This window comes from Brassica oleracea, chromosome C7 (assembly GCF_000695525.1).
Source record: "Brassica oleracea var. oleracea cultivar TO1000 chromosome C7, BOL, whole genome shotgun sequence".
NCBI lineage: Eukaryota > Viridiplantae > Streptophyta > Magnoliopsida > Brassicales > Brassicaceae > Brassica > Brassica oleracea.
The window spans coordinates 10,314,131-10,332,173 of record NC_027754.1 but is presented as its reverse complement, the minus strand read 5'-3'; the positions used below and the strand labels follow the sequence as shown (position 1 = coordinate 10,332,173).

Genomic DNA, 18,043 nt, shown 5'->3' with positions numbered 1-18,043 from the left:
AACTACTCAGACATGGCTAAGCAATTCATAACAACAGTTAGGTATAAAAACTTCATAGAATAGATAAAATAGATATCAATGGAGTTCCAATCACAAATTATATCTTTGGATCTTCTCTCCTATCTATCAATAAAACAATGAAACACAAAGAAAGGCACTCTTTGCCTCTAACATGGTGGCAAAGCTTATATAATTAGGTTAAAAACTCGTCAGGGGCAATCTTGTAAAATAGTGAAATCTTGGGCTTCAAGTAGGCTGTGACCAAACGGGCTTCCTGCGCGCTTTGCTGTCGATTGATGCCATGTCTTGTGTATCGTTCGATTCTAGCTCTCCAATATCGACCGATAGTCGATCTCGATGGTCATCTCGGGTGCTTGCTCCATATATCTCCAAAATGCTCCAAAATGCTCCAAAATCATCACTTATCTCCAAAACATTCCTAATCTTATAAATATAATAAATAGACTCTATAATAATATAATTATTAGTAAAAACACCGATAAACTATGGATGAAAATGGGTCAAATCCATAGTCTATCAACTCCCTCAGACTTACCATTTTGCATGTCCTCAAGCAAAACAAACATGCAGTCTCTCTGAAAGAGGTTTTAGAAACAGCAGGGACTCACATGATTTAAAACTTAGAATCCTCACCTCTACAATATTGCAATCCACATCTAAGAAGTCCTAATCACAAAAGTACATCATACCATATCCTAGCTTAGCAACCAAATTCATCTAGCCAACAACTTAGCATAATCTTGTCTTTCATTCCCCTCTACCAAACTCATTTCTTAGCATAAAATAAAAGTGAAGGTTTTACCTTGGGAGTATCGATCACAAGATTCTAGGACTTTCAAACAAGTATCTAGACCTGCAGGTAAACATTAGTTCATATCCTCTCTCTCTACTAATTTTCTCTCTTGGTCAAAGTCTGCTTATATGCAAGATCATTAACCAAGATTGGACAGACTTCCATGAATCAAGCCTTAATGGTGGTTGCCACCAAGTCTTGTTCACTTCTTTTTGACCTATATCCTAGGATTATTTGTGAAGCAAGCCTTAATGGTTGTAGCCACCGAGTCATGTTCTAATCCTTTACCTATGAAATTCTTATGAAGCAAATCTTAATGATTGTAGCCACTAAGTCATGTTCGAATTCCTTCCTATTAAATCTCTAATATAATGATTTTTTTTTTATATATATTTCGAAAATAGAGATATTCAACCCTAGATTTATAGGTAGAGATATTCACTACAAAAAAAATGCATTAATAGCATTGATTTACAAATTGCTATTAAAGATGATATTCTCGAATATGATACTTTATAATAGCATTTTGTTAGTGCTAAATCGTATTTTCACTAAGCGGGAAGCGAAAACGAATTTTCGAGCCTAGTTTTCTTTATTAGCGCCAATACTTAGCCAAATTTTGGTTCTGGCAAAAAAATTTCCACGGTTTCTAGGTTTGGTGTTAAAACTTTCCTTTTTTAACTCTCTTTCATTTTAGTCTCACGATAGAAAAAAAAAAATTTCCAGATCTTTCTCTCCTTCGATGTTGCTTCTTCTATCTCTCCGACAACCATCAGCACCACATTGTTTCTCCACAGCCGCCCTCCGCCTCTCCACCTCCCGTTCCCTCTAACCCAGTTCACCCAAACCCTAACTCCATCTCTGCCCGCATCCACGACGATTTGGATCCTCCGCTCTTATTCTTTTTAATTCCACTGGAGTTTTATCATCTCTGCCTATTCGACTTAAGTGTAGAGATGGAGACTCTAAGGAGAAAGAAAGAGCATTACTCAAGCTTATTCTTTGCAATCCTCCTCAACTGCTAGGGTCTGATTCCTTATGTTAATTTTGCCCAAGTTTTTCGATTTATGAAAGATTATAAATCCACTTTGCTATGTGTTTGTGAGTGCAGAATCATGACTTCCGGGGACTCGCCCCAGTGAGGGTGAAGAATTTCACCGAGTCTTTTCATTTCGGTGGTGAAAAAATCTGGTATCGTCATCAATGCAATCAGACTCACAAACGTACAATCTCTTCCAGATTTCTCCGTCTTTTCGTTACTTAGTTGTGTGGTGATGTTTGGTCTTGTAACAAGTGTCACTTGTTGGGTTAGTTAGTGACGAAGACTTCTCCAAAGTCACTGAAGTTAGATTCTCTCTTGTTGATGGAACAGGTGGTATCGATTATAAAAGACGGTACCTTTCTAAACATCCTTTTTTGATGAAATGAGACATAGAGAGTGTTTGTAATTGGGGTTGTGCCTTTTGTTATTAGGGTGAATGAAAGTTTTGACACTAGAGAAATGGAGTCAGTGCAGTGATTGTACTATCTCCTGGGTCTTCTTCTCTCACCTTTCTTGGTAAAGTTTGTGTTTTCAAATAGTTTTTCTCTTGTGAAACAGAGATGGAACTTATGTGCGTCTCAATTGTCAGGTATGTTTATATTTGATTCCTGTAGCATTTGGTTTATAGGTTTTTGTATCAAGTTATTTACACAAGTATATAGGTCTCTGGCCTTCTTTGCTGCAGGTTGCTCCCTGAATGCTGAAGAATTCGTTATCTCGAAACTCGGTTTGCCTCGGTGAGTCTCTAGAGAAGCGTGGTATAAGTCACCTCTTCCCGTTCAGGTTAAAATCCTTTTCCTGAACAAGCTGATGAGTCTCTAGAGAAGCGGGGTATAAGTCACCTCTTCCCGTTCAGGTTAAAATCCTTTTCCTGAACAAGCTGATGAGTCTCTAGAGAAGCGGGGTATAAGTCACCTCTTCCCGTTCAGGTTAAAATCCTTTTCCTGAACAAGCTGATGAGTCTCTAGAGAAGCGGGGTATAAGTCACCTCTTCCCGTTCAGGTTAAAATCCTTTTCCTGAACAAGCTGATGAGTCTCTAGAGAAGCGGGGTATAAGTCACCTCTTCCCGTTCAGGTTAAAATCCTTTTCCTGAACAAGCTGGTGAGTCTCTAGAGAAGCGTGGTATAAGTCACCTCTTCCTGTGTTTTGTGTTGTCTGAAGAGGGATGTGATAGTTCCTGCACTGCAAAAACGAGACATCATAGCTCGTGCAAAGACATGACCTAGAAAGAATTTAGCTTTCTGTATCATCAAACTCCTCCTGAACAAGCTGTAGACTACTCTGCTTTCAGGTTCTTATGATTTTAGTCATGTCTGTGTATGTGTTAATTTAATTTCTGATGTATAAGACAGAATTCAGAAACGAGGAGCAAAAGAGCGAGTATCATTTGTTGTTGTTTTAAGTTGCTCAACTTTTAATCTTGTGATGTTTCTCTCATGTTTAAGTTTCAGATAGAGAAGGCTTTACACGCCAGTAGTCTTCAAGTGCCTTGAAGGCACGCCCCTTTTAATTCTCTTTTTAATTGATTTCTCCATTTCCATAGCTCTGAGATTCAATATCATTGACTTCATCTTCAGACCTCGCATATCAGAAATTTCAGTGGAAGAACTTGATGCTAATGAAAAACAAACTTTTCTGAATTGGCGCCGGATGTTTGTGAGGTTAGCGCTTCTTGTCTAGTGACTCTTACCTCTCTAGTGTGATTCTTATAAAAAAATCAATATCTATCCGTTACTGAAATGTTTGTTGGCGTGTATGAATTGTTTTCGTCATGTGCACTGTTCTATATTGCTCATTGCCATTTGCTTATACGTGCTTACTTGTTCTCTTGTATTTGTGTTTCGGCTAGAGGAAAATGAAAAGCTTGTGTTGACTCCTTTCGAAAAGAACCTCGACATCTGGAGACAGTTTTGGCGAGTGCTTGAACGTAGTGATTTGGTAAGTCCTTGGCAAAGTGTACTAACCCTCTCATTAAACGTCTTTGTTTATTTAATTCTTACTCTTTTTCTTCAGATTGTTATGGTAGTTGATGCTAGGGATGTGTTAGTTCCTGCACTGTAAAAACGAGACATCATAGCTCGTGCAAAGACAGGAACCGCAAAGACAGTAACTGGATATACTACTCTCGATGTCAAAGCTGAGAGGGCAGAAGATGTTCTCACACATCAGAGATACATGCTAAGGCCAAGAAGGAAATGGGAGCTCAAGGTTTTGATTTAGTTCCCTTGTTTTCTCTAGTCCTTTTTATATTTAGCTCTGATGTTTGTGTAAGATTTGATGAAAATGTAGACATGTTTGTGGTAATGATATAAGTAAATTTTGGTTTTATCAATGAAATATAAATTGAATATTTTTTTTATGTAAATCTAATTCACAAAAACATGTTTCTGTGAACAGTTTCTAATAGCACATAATCGATAATAGATATAGCATTGATACATTACTATGATAGAAAATATAATAGCATCCAAAACAAAAGCTGTAATAATATTCGACTAACCATAGCAAGTTAAAAACAAGGCTATCATATGTCTTTGATATAATGGCGTTTAAAAAACTGCTATCATATAGAGGAGACCTATTATAGCTGGGGCAGACATAGCGGTTTCAATAACGCTAACAACAACATATTATAGCTGTTTTCTTACGCTAAGAAAGACCATTTTTCTTGTAGTGATTTAAAAAAAATGTTAGTTAGGTGGAATCCGAACAGAATTTTGTGGCTACAACCATTAAGGCTTGCTTCATAAGGATTCCAACAAAATAATTCGAACGAGACTTGGTGGCGGTAATAATCAAGGTTCGATTCACATGAATTCTTGGATATAGGTCAAAAAGAAGTGAACAGGACTTGGTGGCAACCACCATTAAGGCTTGATTCATGGAAGTCTGTCCAATCTTGGTCAATGATCCTGCAATGAAACCAGACTTTGACTAAAAAGAGAAATTAGAAAAGAGAAAAGATAGGAACTAACCGTTGGACCATGACTTGTCACCAAGTCTTTCATGCCATTATTATATTAATCTTTCACAAAGATCAAGTCAAAAGAATTGGTTATTAGTTTCCAAATATCTCGGCCTCTTATTAATTCAAGAAGAAGTCAAAGCTGAGAAGAAGGAAGCACGTGTAGCAACTAAACAACAGAAAAAGAATCCTATAAAAGGACAAGAGGCCACCTCACGAGCTCCGGATCTCATTATTCCACCACCACTTATAGATAAAAGATGATCATCACAATCAATCACCATTTCGATTAAGTCATTACGCTTTGGTTATACACTCTCCAATCATCGGGACTCTTCTACTAGAAGACAAGAAAAGTAAACAAAGACGTCTCCGTATTTGCGTCTACTATCGACATGTAGCCAATCATCTCGCATTCACTTGATGATTCGTTGGGATTATATATTTCCAACACCTTTACACAAACACACAATATTTACATACACCAGAGTCAACGCGAAATAAACGACCAGACTCACATCAAAAGCTCATAAATCCAATCTACCACGAGAGATTAAAAGAAATCTTCATACTGTTCAGAATCAGCGACTATGTTTACGAGCTCGATCCACTACTTGTACAGCCACAGCCTGAGCTCCATTCGTTTTTCATCTCCCCCGCAACATTCTTAACAGATTACATCGAACTCTTACCTCAAATACAAAGATATAAACGAAGTCGATCACTCGGTGATCGAACGAACCTTGAACGACTTAACACAATCCATCTAATGACGTAGATCAAGCTCACATTCCGATCATGAAGAAACCTAGATCGAACGCTCAAATGCAGTCTCTCTTGCACGACCTTGCTATCGAATGGCAAACGACTTCACGAACTCCCTACAGAAGAATCAACTTGGTCAACATGCTTTACAAGAGACATAATTCTCTAGGCCACGAGATCGGTGAAACTAGAAGGAGGAAGCTCCATATCAAGACCTCGAGTGGAACACGTCTCTGTAATAGCAATCTAAAGACCATGAGAGCTCGTGACTCAAAGAGAGAAACGACCACAAATATAATAATCATCACCATGGTATTTAATCATTATGTTTCCATAATGGATAAACAATTCCTCCACCGTTTAATTATTCAACAAAAAGTGACGCATTACTCTATGTATATTCTCACAAAGGATATACATCTTTGTATTTGTTGAAGCTAAGGATATTATTGACGACAATAATGAAAAGCGATCATGCTAATGACACAAGCTCGTATTCATACGATGCCATTAACATGAAACCGGTGTACTCGCTCAAGACTGACAAAACCGCTATCTCGACCTAATGTGATCCATCATACACCAAACTCTGAGACATTACCTAAGCGAGATGAGAAATCCCATACGAAACACGAAGATTCCCAATACAAAATCCAAAGAATACGAGTCATCACGACACTCAGCTCACGATATTAGGGCGAGCCGATTTTACTGCAACCAATAGAGAAAACCTGCAACAACGAACATTAACACCTTTAAATGTGTTGGGATCTACAATCCCCGATCGTCCGACCTCTTGGGGTTTGGACCCGACAAAGCGACAGACCAAGCGGAAACAGTCCTATTGATTGATCTAATACATCAGGACTGGTATCTCCCTTGCCGACAGCATTGACCTTTGAAGAGGAAGATGAGCTACGATTCATGCTCACCATTCTCATTAACAAGTCTCGGAGCCAGGGACTCGCTCAAAGAGCTTTAATAAGTCGTGTAAAACAAGAGAAGTAAGAAAGAACATTCAATACAATATCTCTTGCACGTACTTTCCATCAAACGTCAAAGCAACTCAAAGAACCTCCATAGGAAAATCGACTTGGAGTCATATTATTGTCAGAAGCTTTACCATCCTTCAACATCGTCAACTCACTTGAAGAACTGGGGGACAAATGTTGGACGATGATTTGTCACCAAGTCTTTCCCACCATTATTATATTAGTTTCCTATTATCTCGGCCTCTTATTAATTCAAGAAGAAGTCAAAGATTAGAAGAAGGAAGCACGTGTAACAACCAAACAACATAAAAAGAGTCCTATAAAAGGACAAGAGGCCACCTTACAAGCTCCAGATCCCATTATTCCACCACCACTTATAGATAAAAGATGATCATCACAATTAATCACCATTTCGATTAAGACATTACGCTTTGGTTATACACTCTCCAATCATCGGGACTCTTCTACTAGAAGACAAGAAAAGTAAACAAAGACGACTCCGTATTTGTTAATACAAAGGACGGGATCATATGTTATTTATGATCACGAACGAAGGAGCCCGTGTAAGCTCGAGGATGAAACCAGAATGACATACTTCCCGAAGTAAAGGTGTCCATGAAGAAGAGTACAACCCAACCCTACGTCTTATCCGAGATCGACGAAGATCGATGTATCGCTCAAAGGCCGACGAAGATCGATGTCTCGCTCAAAGACCGACGAAGATCGATGTCTCCCTCAAGACCGATGTCTCCTTCAAGATTGATAAACCCGACGTCTCTTTAGAGACAATTATCTTTGAACTATGTTAGACTTGATCCCGCAATGGGTACGTAGGCAGCTCGATTATGAGTTCAGTCAAGATCCCTCTCTCTCCCAATATCTCTAATGTTGTTCAGCATGGGAATATAGTCCATTTTTGTTTACCAGGGAAGAAGAAACCGTTTTGATCAAACTACTATCTCTTTAGACGTAGAAACCGAATAGGGAAGAAATATCGGAGACCACTTTACGAAGAAACTGTTTTGATCAAGCTACTATCTCTTTAAACATGAAACCGTTTGGATCAAACTACTATATCTTTAGACGTCGGCACATTTGATGTATTATTTGTACAAAATACATAGACATCTCTCAACGATAGTAGTTTGATCCAAGTTGCTTGATGTATTGCATCAATCCGTTTGATCATTAAATGATCGACTTCGTTTATGTTCATGGGTTAAGACAAGAGTTCGAAGTAACCTGTTAGAGACGTCGTACGAGAGACGGAAATTGGATTGAGCTCACGGCTTTATTAATATATAAGTCATAGTTTCTCATGATAACAAGGCTTGTAAGCATTTTACCTGCAGATCCAGATACTTGTTTGAAATTCCTTGCATCATGTGATCGATACTCCCAAGGTAAAGCATGCACTCTTATTTATGCTAAGAAATGAGGTTGGTAGAGGAGAATGTCAGACATGATTTGCTAAGTTGTTGGCTAGGTGAATTTGGTTGCTAAGTTAGGATATGGTATAATGTGCTTTTGTGATTAGAAATTTTTAGATGTGGATTGCAATATTGCAGAGGTGATAATTCTAAGTTTTAAATCATGTGAGTCCCTGCTGTTTTCAAACCTCTCTCAGAGAGACTGCTCTAGTATGTTTTGCTTGAGGACAAGCAAAAGAGTAAGTCTGGGGGAGTTGATAAACCATAGATTTTACCCATTATTAGCCATGGTATATTAGTGTTTTAAGGTTTATTTACTACTATATAGAGTCTATTTAGAGTAATTACAGGTTCAAGTACTTACTAGAGGAAAATGATGTATTTGGAGCTATTTGGAAACCTTTTGAGCTTTGCTGGAAATAGAAGATGGTCGATTATTTATTCAGAATATCGACCGACGGTTACCAAGAAATATCGATCGATGGAAAGCCCTTCTCATCAATCGACGGCTGTTGGGGTCAAAAACGGTCATGACGAAGTTAACATCCAAATATCCTTAAAACGAGTAAAAACACTTTTCGGGAAACTAATTTTCATAAAGAAACTTTTGCGGAAATATTTTCACGATAAAATTCTTAAAAAAGCTTCAATCGAGCCACCAAACACCAATTGTCCTAGAACATCGGACAAGTATCCAAACCGATCAACGCAGAGTGACCGAACCGAGCACGGACCAGGTCAAAACGTTGCGACCGGTCCACACACGGACCAGGTCGCAACGTTGCAACCATACCACACGGATCAGGTCGCAACGTTACGACCGGTCCACGCACGGACCAAGTCGCAACGTTGCGACCGGTCCACGCACGGACCAGATCGCAATGTAGCGACCGGTCCCGAGCCAGGCCAGGTCGGACGTTGTGACCGGTCCATGCACGGACCAGGTCAATATTCAATGACTGGACTGTCCCGAACATCAATCAACGAGTAAGATCACCACGACATGAATCCGTGCATTCTCGTCTAAATTCCTTAATACCATCTTCTACAGGCCACGACAATACCATCTCTCACTCCCATCGATTGGAGTTATCACTTAAATTTTACGATAAAAATTGCGGAAAGTTTATTTTTATAGATAAAAATCGTAATAAACGTTTCGAGTCGAAAGACGGCCCAAATAGGTCTAAAACGTGATTAGAAACTCACTTACGATTTTTTAAGGAAAAGCCTATAGATACTATGCCGGTTTATACTTAGTCCGCAGGAAAAGGTAAATGTCAAATTTCCGCAGATAAATGTTAAGTTTCCGCATATAATCATGAAGATCGAGAAAAATAGAATATCTCCATTTTCGAGTTATGACGGCTTAAGGGTAGAAGAGGGAAGCTCAAACCAACCTTGGAGGGAGTATATAAGGAGTCCTAGGCGAGAGGCACAAAAGAAGGAACTTTTCCAGAGCAAACTTAGCACTTAGAGCAATTAGACAACTTTACGTTTTTGTTATTTCGAGCTGCGACTCAACTAGGTTACGCAGTCTTAGGTTATTAGAACTAGGGAACTCGCCGAAAGCTCTTGTAGCCAAGGCTCCTACCTTGTTGTAAACGCTCATACGCAAATTCGGAATAAGACTTCTTTTTGCTCTCTTTTTACGATTTCTTATATTTTCATCATTTTCATCCTCGTACTCTGATTTCTTGGCGTGTGGTTTAGCAGATATCCGGGACCTCTGGGAAATTAGGGTTTTCCAAACTTTCCTAATTTAACGAAAATCGACGGTGTGAATTTATGTTCCCACAGTTTGGAGCTAGAAGGAGGGGAGTACGGATCAATCTAACTCTCAGCCGCAAAACGCTCAATCAGATATGACGAATGACGATGGAAACATCCTGCAGACTCCTCTCAACGTAGAAAGCAACACCAATCTCAACACTCCAGCGGCGGATGTTTCCGCGGCCAACACACCAGCCATCGCCGCAACGCTCGAGGAGTTTAAAAAGATGTTCGCCACCTATGAAAAAAGGTCGGAAGAACAGGATAGGCTCGTGAACACCTTGACTAAACATGTCGAAACCTTAACAGGAAGGACTCGAGCAATCCGTCCCTGGGGAACCAAAAAGGTTTGCGGGAAAAGACTCGATTTCGCAACAGGTCCGGTACTTTGCGAGAAAAACATTCGGGGCAAGCCCCTAGCAAGACTGCCTCTGTCGAGAACCAGGATTCTGAAAACCCTCCGTCTCCCGCAAAGGGAGTGGAGGATGACGAGTTCGAACGCATCAACTTGGATCCCAGCGACCATTTTGATGATTCAGAAGAAGACGCTGACGTCCATCCAAGGAGAACTCGGAGCCAAGCAGCTCGAGAAGACTCTCCGTTTAGCAAACCCATGACTGAGGAAGAAGAAAACATCTTCTGGGTTGAACAAGAGAAGCTAGCTGAGGAGCAGGCCGCGATCACTTGCAGCAAACGCCGACAAGGTCGGAAAACTGCTGAAGAAAGTCCTGACATCCGCAACCTTCGAGATTACATAAAAAAGACTGTCGCGGAGGTAAGGGCAGTGAAGTCTCAGATCCATCACACTACTAGCGCTGCCCCTGAAATCGACAGATTACTCGAGGAAGCCCGAAAAACACCCTTCACAACTCGCATCACCGAAACTCTGATCCTGGAAAGATCAAAGTGCCAATATACAATCGTACAACTGATCGCAAAGCGCATCTGCAAGCTTTCCAGATGACGATGGGAAGGGCTAGGCTTCGAGAAAGTGAGAAGGATGCAGGCTACTGACGCATCTTCGTCGAGAATCTGGAAGGAGCGACTCTCGAGTGGTTCTCTCGTCTTAGGCGAAACTCCATCGAAAGTTTCCGCCAGCTTGCATCAGCGTTTCTCAAGCAATATTCTATGTTCATAGATAGAGAAACGTCTGACGTAGACCTCTGGAGACTCTTCAGGGAGAAGACGAGCCTCTCCGCGATTTCATGAGCAGATTCAAGCTGGTCATGTCAAGGGTTAGCGGAATAAGCGACAAAGTGGCCATAGACGCTCTCAGAAAAACACTCTGGTACAAGTCGAAATTCAAAAAGTGGATAAGCCTCGACAAGCCACAGACGATCCAAGACGCTCTCCACATGGCAACGGACTACATCATGATCGAGGAGGAGATGAAACTTTTGTCACAAAAGCATAAGCCGACGAAAGGCTCCTCAAAAGACGTAGACCAAAAGCCCAGAAAGAAGAACCCTCGTAACGAAAAGTATGCCCATCACGAGGGAGAAGAGCTCCAAGGGGCGCATAACTATGCGATCAACCCCGAGCAGGGCAGAACTTCAGGGAACACGTGGACCCGCAACCCTGCGTATGACGAGAACACCTTCTGCGAGTTCCACCAGACCCGAGGACACTCAACCACCAACTGCAAAGTCCTGGGAGCGAGACTGGACGCAAAACTGCTTGCCGGAGAACTCTCCGAGGTAACCAGCGTGAAAAACCTTGTCCGTGATTCTGACCGTCCTCCAAAGATTGATAAAAATCCGCCCGCGGAAAATTCTCCTCAAAGGAACCAGTCGGGAGATAAACGCGGAAGGAGACATGACGAAAAAGGAAACGACATCAATCGTTGTAGAATAAACATGATTGTCGGAGGATCACAATACTGCAACGATACGGTTTCGGCCATTAAAGACTATCAGTGAAAAGCCGACTCAATCGCCAACTGGCCTAACTGGTCTCCGCCCCGGGATGCTCGGAACAACTCGATAATTTTCGAGGCGGAAGGGGCCGGCGGAATCGATCAGCCGCATTGTGATCCGCTCGTCATAGATCTCGTCATACGAGATCTAGAGGTCGCAAGAGTTCTCATTGATACGGGGAGCACGGTCAACGTTATCTTCCGCGATACTCTCAAAATGATGAACGTCGAACTCGAAGAAGTCGTACCAACGCCAAAACAGTTGACAGGCTTCTCAGGGGAGACGTCAATGACTCTCGGATCGATCCAGCTGCCAGTCATGGCCAAGGAAGTCACAAAGAACATCGACTTTGCGGTGGTCGACCATCCCGCCATCTATAACGTGATCATGGGAACTCCATGGATAAACGCCATGAAAGCCGTCCCATCTACATATCACCTGGGCGTCAAATTCCCAACCCAAAAGGGAATCACAGCCATCTGGGGTTGTCAGAAGCAGTCGCGACTTCGCTTCCTCGCGGAACATAAGCTAAGACAAGCTACGACTACCACAATGACAAAACGCAAGCGCACGAAGATAACTCTGTCTTCAGCTGAAAACACTTCGATGAAAGACGACTTAGCATCGTCTGCTGAAGCAACCAGCTCGGACATCAAAAACCAGCACGACTCCGAGGCTAACGCTACTTCCCAACCGGAGGAGAAAAACCCGGAAGAAGACGTCGACGCAGCCACAGTCTGTGCAGCAAAAGCGGTCGACGCAACCCTAACCGCCGATTAAAAATACTCGCGGCACAAATAGAACTACGAGATGGCTTGATCCTCGAAAGGGGTAGGTAGGCAGCTCGTCTAAAGACGAATTCAGCTATCCCCCTCTCTAAAAGGGGGGGGGGGAGTGGGTACGTATACGTATATTCGTATACTCCCACGTTTTAGATATTCGCTACTGTACTCGAGATTTTTAAAAACTTTTACATCAGTACTTTACGAAATCTTATGCTTTAACCAACAAACAGTCTCAGGACACACTTACAAAATTTCTACAAACTTAGAAATTCTTATCCTATCCGTCCCAAAAAACGCGAAACATTCGCAAACTCTAAATCAAAATATTTTCGAAAGATGAATTCTTGAGAAAACTGCGAGACGTCAAAGTTATCTCAAAGCAATACATCCAGGATCAAATAATAGTCTGAACGCGACTATAAAATCACAAACATTAACACCCTGTTCGTCGATTGGCCCCGATGAACACTTTAGCCATCTTAAACAAACGCATCTCGACCATTATATCTCGAAGACATGGTCCACAAACATCCGACACAAGGATAATAGCGCGCTATAAAAGAAATCCAAAATTTTGGTCAGCACTTCCAGATTATCTCTCGAGAGATGCTCGATTCTTACCATACAAGTTGTATAAGCCGAGAACCTATCGCGGACTTTAAATCGGTACGAATCAGGTTTAAATTGAAACAGGCAATCGATAGCCGGCTAGTCACCGCATAAGCCTTAAAACCGAGGGTAAACCTAGGTCTTTCCCTAAACCCAGCACACTGTTCTCTAACATCTCAAGACATGATATCTAAAAATGAAATGAGATCCTAAAACATGTCTCTTTGTTCGCATCTTAAACGTTCACGAAACTCTGTAAGAAAAATATTCACGAGAAAGTCGTGTCCTGAACAAACCAACAGATGGAACGCCTCATCAGAACTAAATGTGAGACGACAACTCATATTTTTTTCTCGGTTTTCAAACACGTTCGTACTAAATAATTTTTCATCATACATAAAGCCGTTGGGATTCGAAGCCACCAACGGCCAGTCCCAATACAAACAAAAGTGGATAAACAGGCCCACACGGAATCAAACACAAAAGGCCACACTCGGCCATAAACACAACATAAAGGGAAAACATCTTCCCATCAAATGCTAGCCTCACTTCTCACAGATCATAACCAAAGTTCCCAGACATGGAAACTCCGAATTCGCTCGCAGGCCAGTTCACTTCCTCATCATCACTCGCAACCTCAGTCGCGACCTCCACTGTATCGGACGAAACCGGGATAGGATTGATACCACCCAAATTACCCTAAGGAGTGATTTATACTCTCTCAAATAAGAGGTCGAGTTGTTGTACTTAGGGATCGAATTCACAGGGAGCTAGGGAACCTAAGAAATCTAATATGATTTGCTAAGCAGGATATTTTATTGATTTAAATGTAAATTGCAGTTTTTATCAAGCAAATGTTTGCTAAATGGATTGGTTGAGGTTTTGGTGCTTAAAAGGAAATAGCTAGACTTAGGATTTTTATTCAGGAAACTTGGGATTATAAACCTACAGATACCTGATGAGTTGCATGCATGATAATGTAAAGCTCAACTACATAGTCAACAAGTCTATCAGCTTTCGCATGTTTGGACTTGTCTATTAACTAGATCTAATGATCTAAACTATCGTTTGTCGATCAATTAGAAAGTGTCGATCGATGATCCTATAGGGATATCGGTCGATTCACCTTTCGCTCCGTCGATAGTTTATTCAATAATGATATCGATCGACGCGCTTCTAGTTAAGCTTTATGCGCGGGTTGAATGGTAGTTTACTAAGCTCACTAGATCAGCTCTCGCCTTACTCATAGCAAGAAACTTAGCTTAGTTTGAATGTTTTCAGGATGAGAATAAGCTCTCGCTTTTATCTATCAATCCTAGGGCAGGTTCTAGGTAGCTAATCTAGAGACAGACATTAATGAACAATCCTAATGACAATTACCACAACTCAGCAATCTATAGTTGGGGCTAATCCCTCCTAACCTATTTAAACCCTAAAATATAACAAAGAAACTACTCAGACATGGCTAAGCAATTCATAACATCAATTAGGTAAGAAAACTTCATTAGAATAGTAAATAGATATTAATGGAGTTCCAATCACAAATTATAACTTTGGATATTCTCTCCAATCCATCAAAATCCTAGAAAACCTTGCTATGAAAATAATAAAACAAGAAAACACACTTTGCCTCTAACATAGTGGCAAAGCTTATATAATTAGGTTAAAACTCGTCAGAGGTAATCCTGTAAATTGGTGAAAACTTTGGCTTCAAGTTGGCTGTGACCAAATGGGCTTTCTGCGCGCTTCGCTGTCGATCGATGTCAAGACATGATCATCGATCGATTATTCCTCTTCAATATCGACCGATGGTCGAGCTCGATGGTCATCTCGGGTGCTTCCTCCAAATATCTCCAAAATGCTCCAAAATCATCACTTATCTCCAAATCACTCCTGATCCTATAAATATTCTAAATAGACTCTATAATATAATAATTAGTAATAAAACCCTTATAAACCATGGATAAAAGTGGGTCAAATCCATGGTCTATCAACTACCTCAGATTTACATTTTTGTTTGTCCTCAAGCAAAACAAACAAGCAGTCTCTCAGAAAGAGGTTTTAAAACAGCAGGGACTCACATGATTTAAAACTTAGAATCATCACCTCTACAATATTGCAATCCACATCTAAAAAGTTCTAATCACAAAAGGACATTATACCATATCCTAGCTTAGCAACCAAATTCATCTAGCCAACAACTTAGCAAATCTCGCCTGACATTTCCCTCTACCAACCTCATTTCTTAGCATAAATAAAAGTGTAGGATTTACCTTGGGGGTATCGATCACAGGATGCATGGACTTTCAAACAAGTATCTGGAGCTGCAGGTAAACATTAGTTACTATCCTCTCTCTCTACTAATTTTCTCTCTAAGTCAAAATCTGCTTATATTTGCAAGATCATTGACCAAGATTGGACAGGCTTCCATGAATCAAGCCTTAATGGTGGTTGCCACCAAGTCATGTTCACTTCTTTTTGACCTATATCCTAGGATTATTTGTGAAAGAAGTCTTAATGGTTGTAGCCACCAAGTCCTGTTCTAATCCTTTACCTATAGAATTCTTATGAAGTAAGCCTTAATGGTTGTAGACACCAAGTCTTGTTCGAATTCCTTCCTAATAAATCTCTAATAGATATACATTATAATAATTTTTTTTTATCTATCTATCTATCTATCTATAATTCGAATATAGAGAGAGAAAGGGTGATAAATCTATCTACAGAAGGCTTTACCTTCCAGACTTGTTAGAAGAATCCAATCCCATGTATACTAAGCCACAAGACAAGTAGTTGTGTCAAGTTTAGTGTTGGAGGTCAGCTTTGGTTCCTTCAAACAATCTCAGCAAGTGTGAATAGTTGACAAGTTGATCCACTTTAGTATCTTTAGTACTATCTGCAATCAGTAGGTCTAGAATAGTGCTAAAGAGTGGTTAGATAACAAGCAAAAATATAAAAGTTCATTATCCCCTTCTTGACTCAATAAAAACTTTTTTTGAAAAACGTTTTAATAAGACTCATAAATAAATTACTACCAGTAAACCTCCTCCCCCAGACTTAAAGTACACTGTCCCCAGTGTAAATTCAGTCGGAGTTATGGTGATAACTAAATCATAAGGACTCAATGTAACAAGTTAGAACGATATACCAGACCGGAATGGATGTCGACCGATGTAAGGATGTTGATATCGGTCGCGGCAGTTAAGGCAATGTCGATCGATGGCGACAGCTTCTCGTCGGTCGATACTTATGGCAATCGTCTACTCGGCTCTTTTTTTTTTATGACCTGCAATAATTAAAAACCAACATAAATAGTATATTAATAAAAACTAAATAAATATTACCTAATAGTGGGTTGTCATTTACCTTGACTTTTGGAGGTGATTGGGCTAGTAGTGTTGAAAACAGGAACTTGTTGGAAAACAAGTATCCATCTCTTCTCTGCGCTTGTTGAACCATTTACTAGTGAAGTCTCTCATTGCTTCATCCCCTCTGCGCCATTTTTCCTTCATTGTTGCAGTTGTGTTTTCCATTCTCTGCAACCTATCTTCAAGACTCTCAAGGTTGAACTGATGTCTTCTAAGTGTGGCGTAAGTGTCAGCTGAGATCTCCTTTCCATGGTAATGAGAGTCAGACATGTCTGATTTCACCTTTGGTACTAGCCGGCCTCGGTTTGTAGCATCGTCGACCGATGCCTGTCTACGAATATCGGTCGATATGCTGTTGCATCTGTCGATCGTTGCGGTTGCTTCTGGTCGACGGGCAATGTAACTCTGAATCTCCACCAATTCCCCTTGTATAGCTTCAATCTTGGAAGTCAAAGCAATAATGCTAAGATCCATTGGGAAATAAATGTCATCACATCTCCCATCAAGCCTCTCTTCTGTAGCGTCCAGAGCTCTATAGATCTCTTCGACCAACTGATCTATCTCTTCTCTGGTGTGAAAATCTTTTGGAGACTTCATCGGAGGTAAGTGTGGTGGACTGTTGTCGACCGATGCTGGTAAGCATTGGTCGATCGATGTAGGTAAGGGATTATCGATCGATGCATGTTGTCTTCTGTCGATCGATGTATGGCGAGAAGCATCAGTCGCTTGCTGAATTTTGGCTATGTCTTGCCTCATCTCTTCCATGCATGTAGTTAACCAAACGATGCTATCATTCAGTGGATGGTAGACACCATCAAGCTTCATCTGGAAATCACCTTCATACTTCTCTTGGGTTCCACAGACTCCATAAAACATCTCACTGATCTCGTCCTTGGTGTAGATCTCTGGTACCAGCTTGGTCTGTGTGAATAAGCTAGCATTCTTCAGGAAGACATATGTAGCTTGGCTCATCTCTCGAAGCTCTTTCCAGAAGTTTTATGATATCTCTGTTGTGAACACGAATGGTGCGTCTGTAGAAACCCGTTAAAAAAAAAAAAATGAGAATGGTCGAGTATGTTTGTGGTGGTCAAGTCGCGGGTGATAAGGATAGATCGAGAAGCTTTAAAGTACGAGGTGGGAGAAGAAGTGATCGTGTGTGAACTATGAGTCGAATAAGTTGCTCGACCATAGTTAGAAGATGTCTTAGATTGATCAGACGGACGTTTTGGAAGCATAACATTTTTGGAAGCACGACGTTTCAAAAGCTCGACGTTTTTGAAGACCGACGTTTCTTCATCACGAAGTTTTCTCGGAAAATATTCATATCAGTAAAATATTATTCTGGAGACATCATAAGTTGGAAGCAGGACGGGAATTAAGCACGACGGGAAGCAAGCACGACGGGATCGAAGCACGACGGGAAAACCCAAAATTGGGCGAAAACCCTAATTTCGGTATTATGGAATTCTTCGAGGAAGCCGGAGGCTCGGGAAATATTTTTACAGGATATCAGAATTCATCTGGAGTCTATTAAAAATATTTAGAGCATCAGAACGGGAGCGGAAAAATATTCGGGATTGATC

General features: G+C 40.7%; 1 protein-coding gene and 2 long non-coding RNA genes across 6 annotated transcripts; all 3 read left to right on the top strand.

Annotated features, from left to right (window-relative positions):
- Nucleotides 1-1,493: 1,493 nt before the first annotated feature.
- LOC106301691 lies at nucleotides 1,494-3,352 on the top strand. Of its 4 annotated transcripts, none has more exons than XR_001262276.1 (5): nucleotides 1,494-1,840; nucleotides 1,926-2,208; nucleotides 2,288-2,445; nucleotides 2,542-3,148; nucleotides 3,303-3,352. It is a non-coding gene; the product is annotated as an uncharacterized LOC106301691 (long non-coding RNA). The 4 variants fall into 4 exon arrangements; XR_001262274.1 differs by having other exon boundaries at nucleotides 2,519-3,148; nucleotides 3,309-3,352; XR_001262273.1 differs by having other exon boundaries at nucleotides 2,519-3,148.
- A 79-nt stretch (nucleotides 3,353-3,431) lies between these two features.
- Nucleotides 3,432-4,209, top strand: LOC106301692. The gene is made up of 3 exons (XR_001262277.1): nucleotides 3,432-3,518; nucleotides 3,707-3,795; nucleotides 3,871-4,209. It is a non-coding gene; the product is annotated as an uncharacterized LOC106301692 (long non-coding RNA).
- A 5,665-nt stretch (nucleotides 4,210-9,874) lies between these two features.
- On the top strand, nucleotides 9,875-11,701 carry LOC106302548. Its single transcript, XM_013739035.1, has 3 exons — nucleotides 9,875-10,011; nucleotides 10,092-10,557; nucleotides 10,961-11,701. The coding sequence occupies exons 1-3, from the start codon at nucleotides 9,875-9,877 to the stop codon at nucleotides 11,699-11,701; spliced, it is 1,344 nt and encodes a 447-aa protein (XP_013594489.1).
- Nucleotides 11,702-18,043: the final 6,342 nt, after the last annotated feature.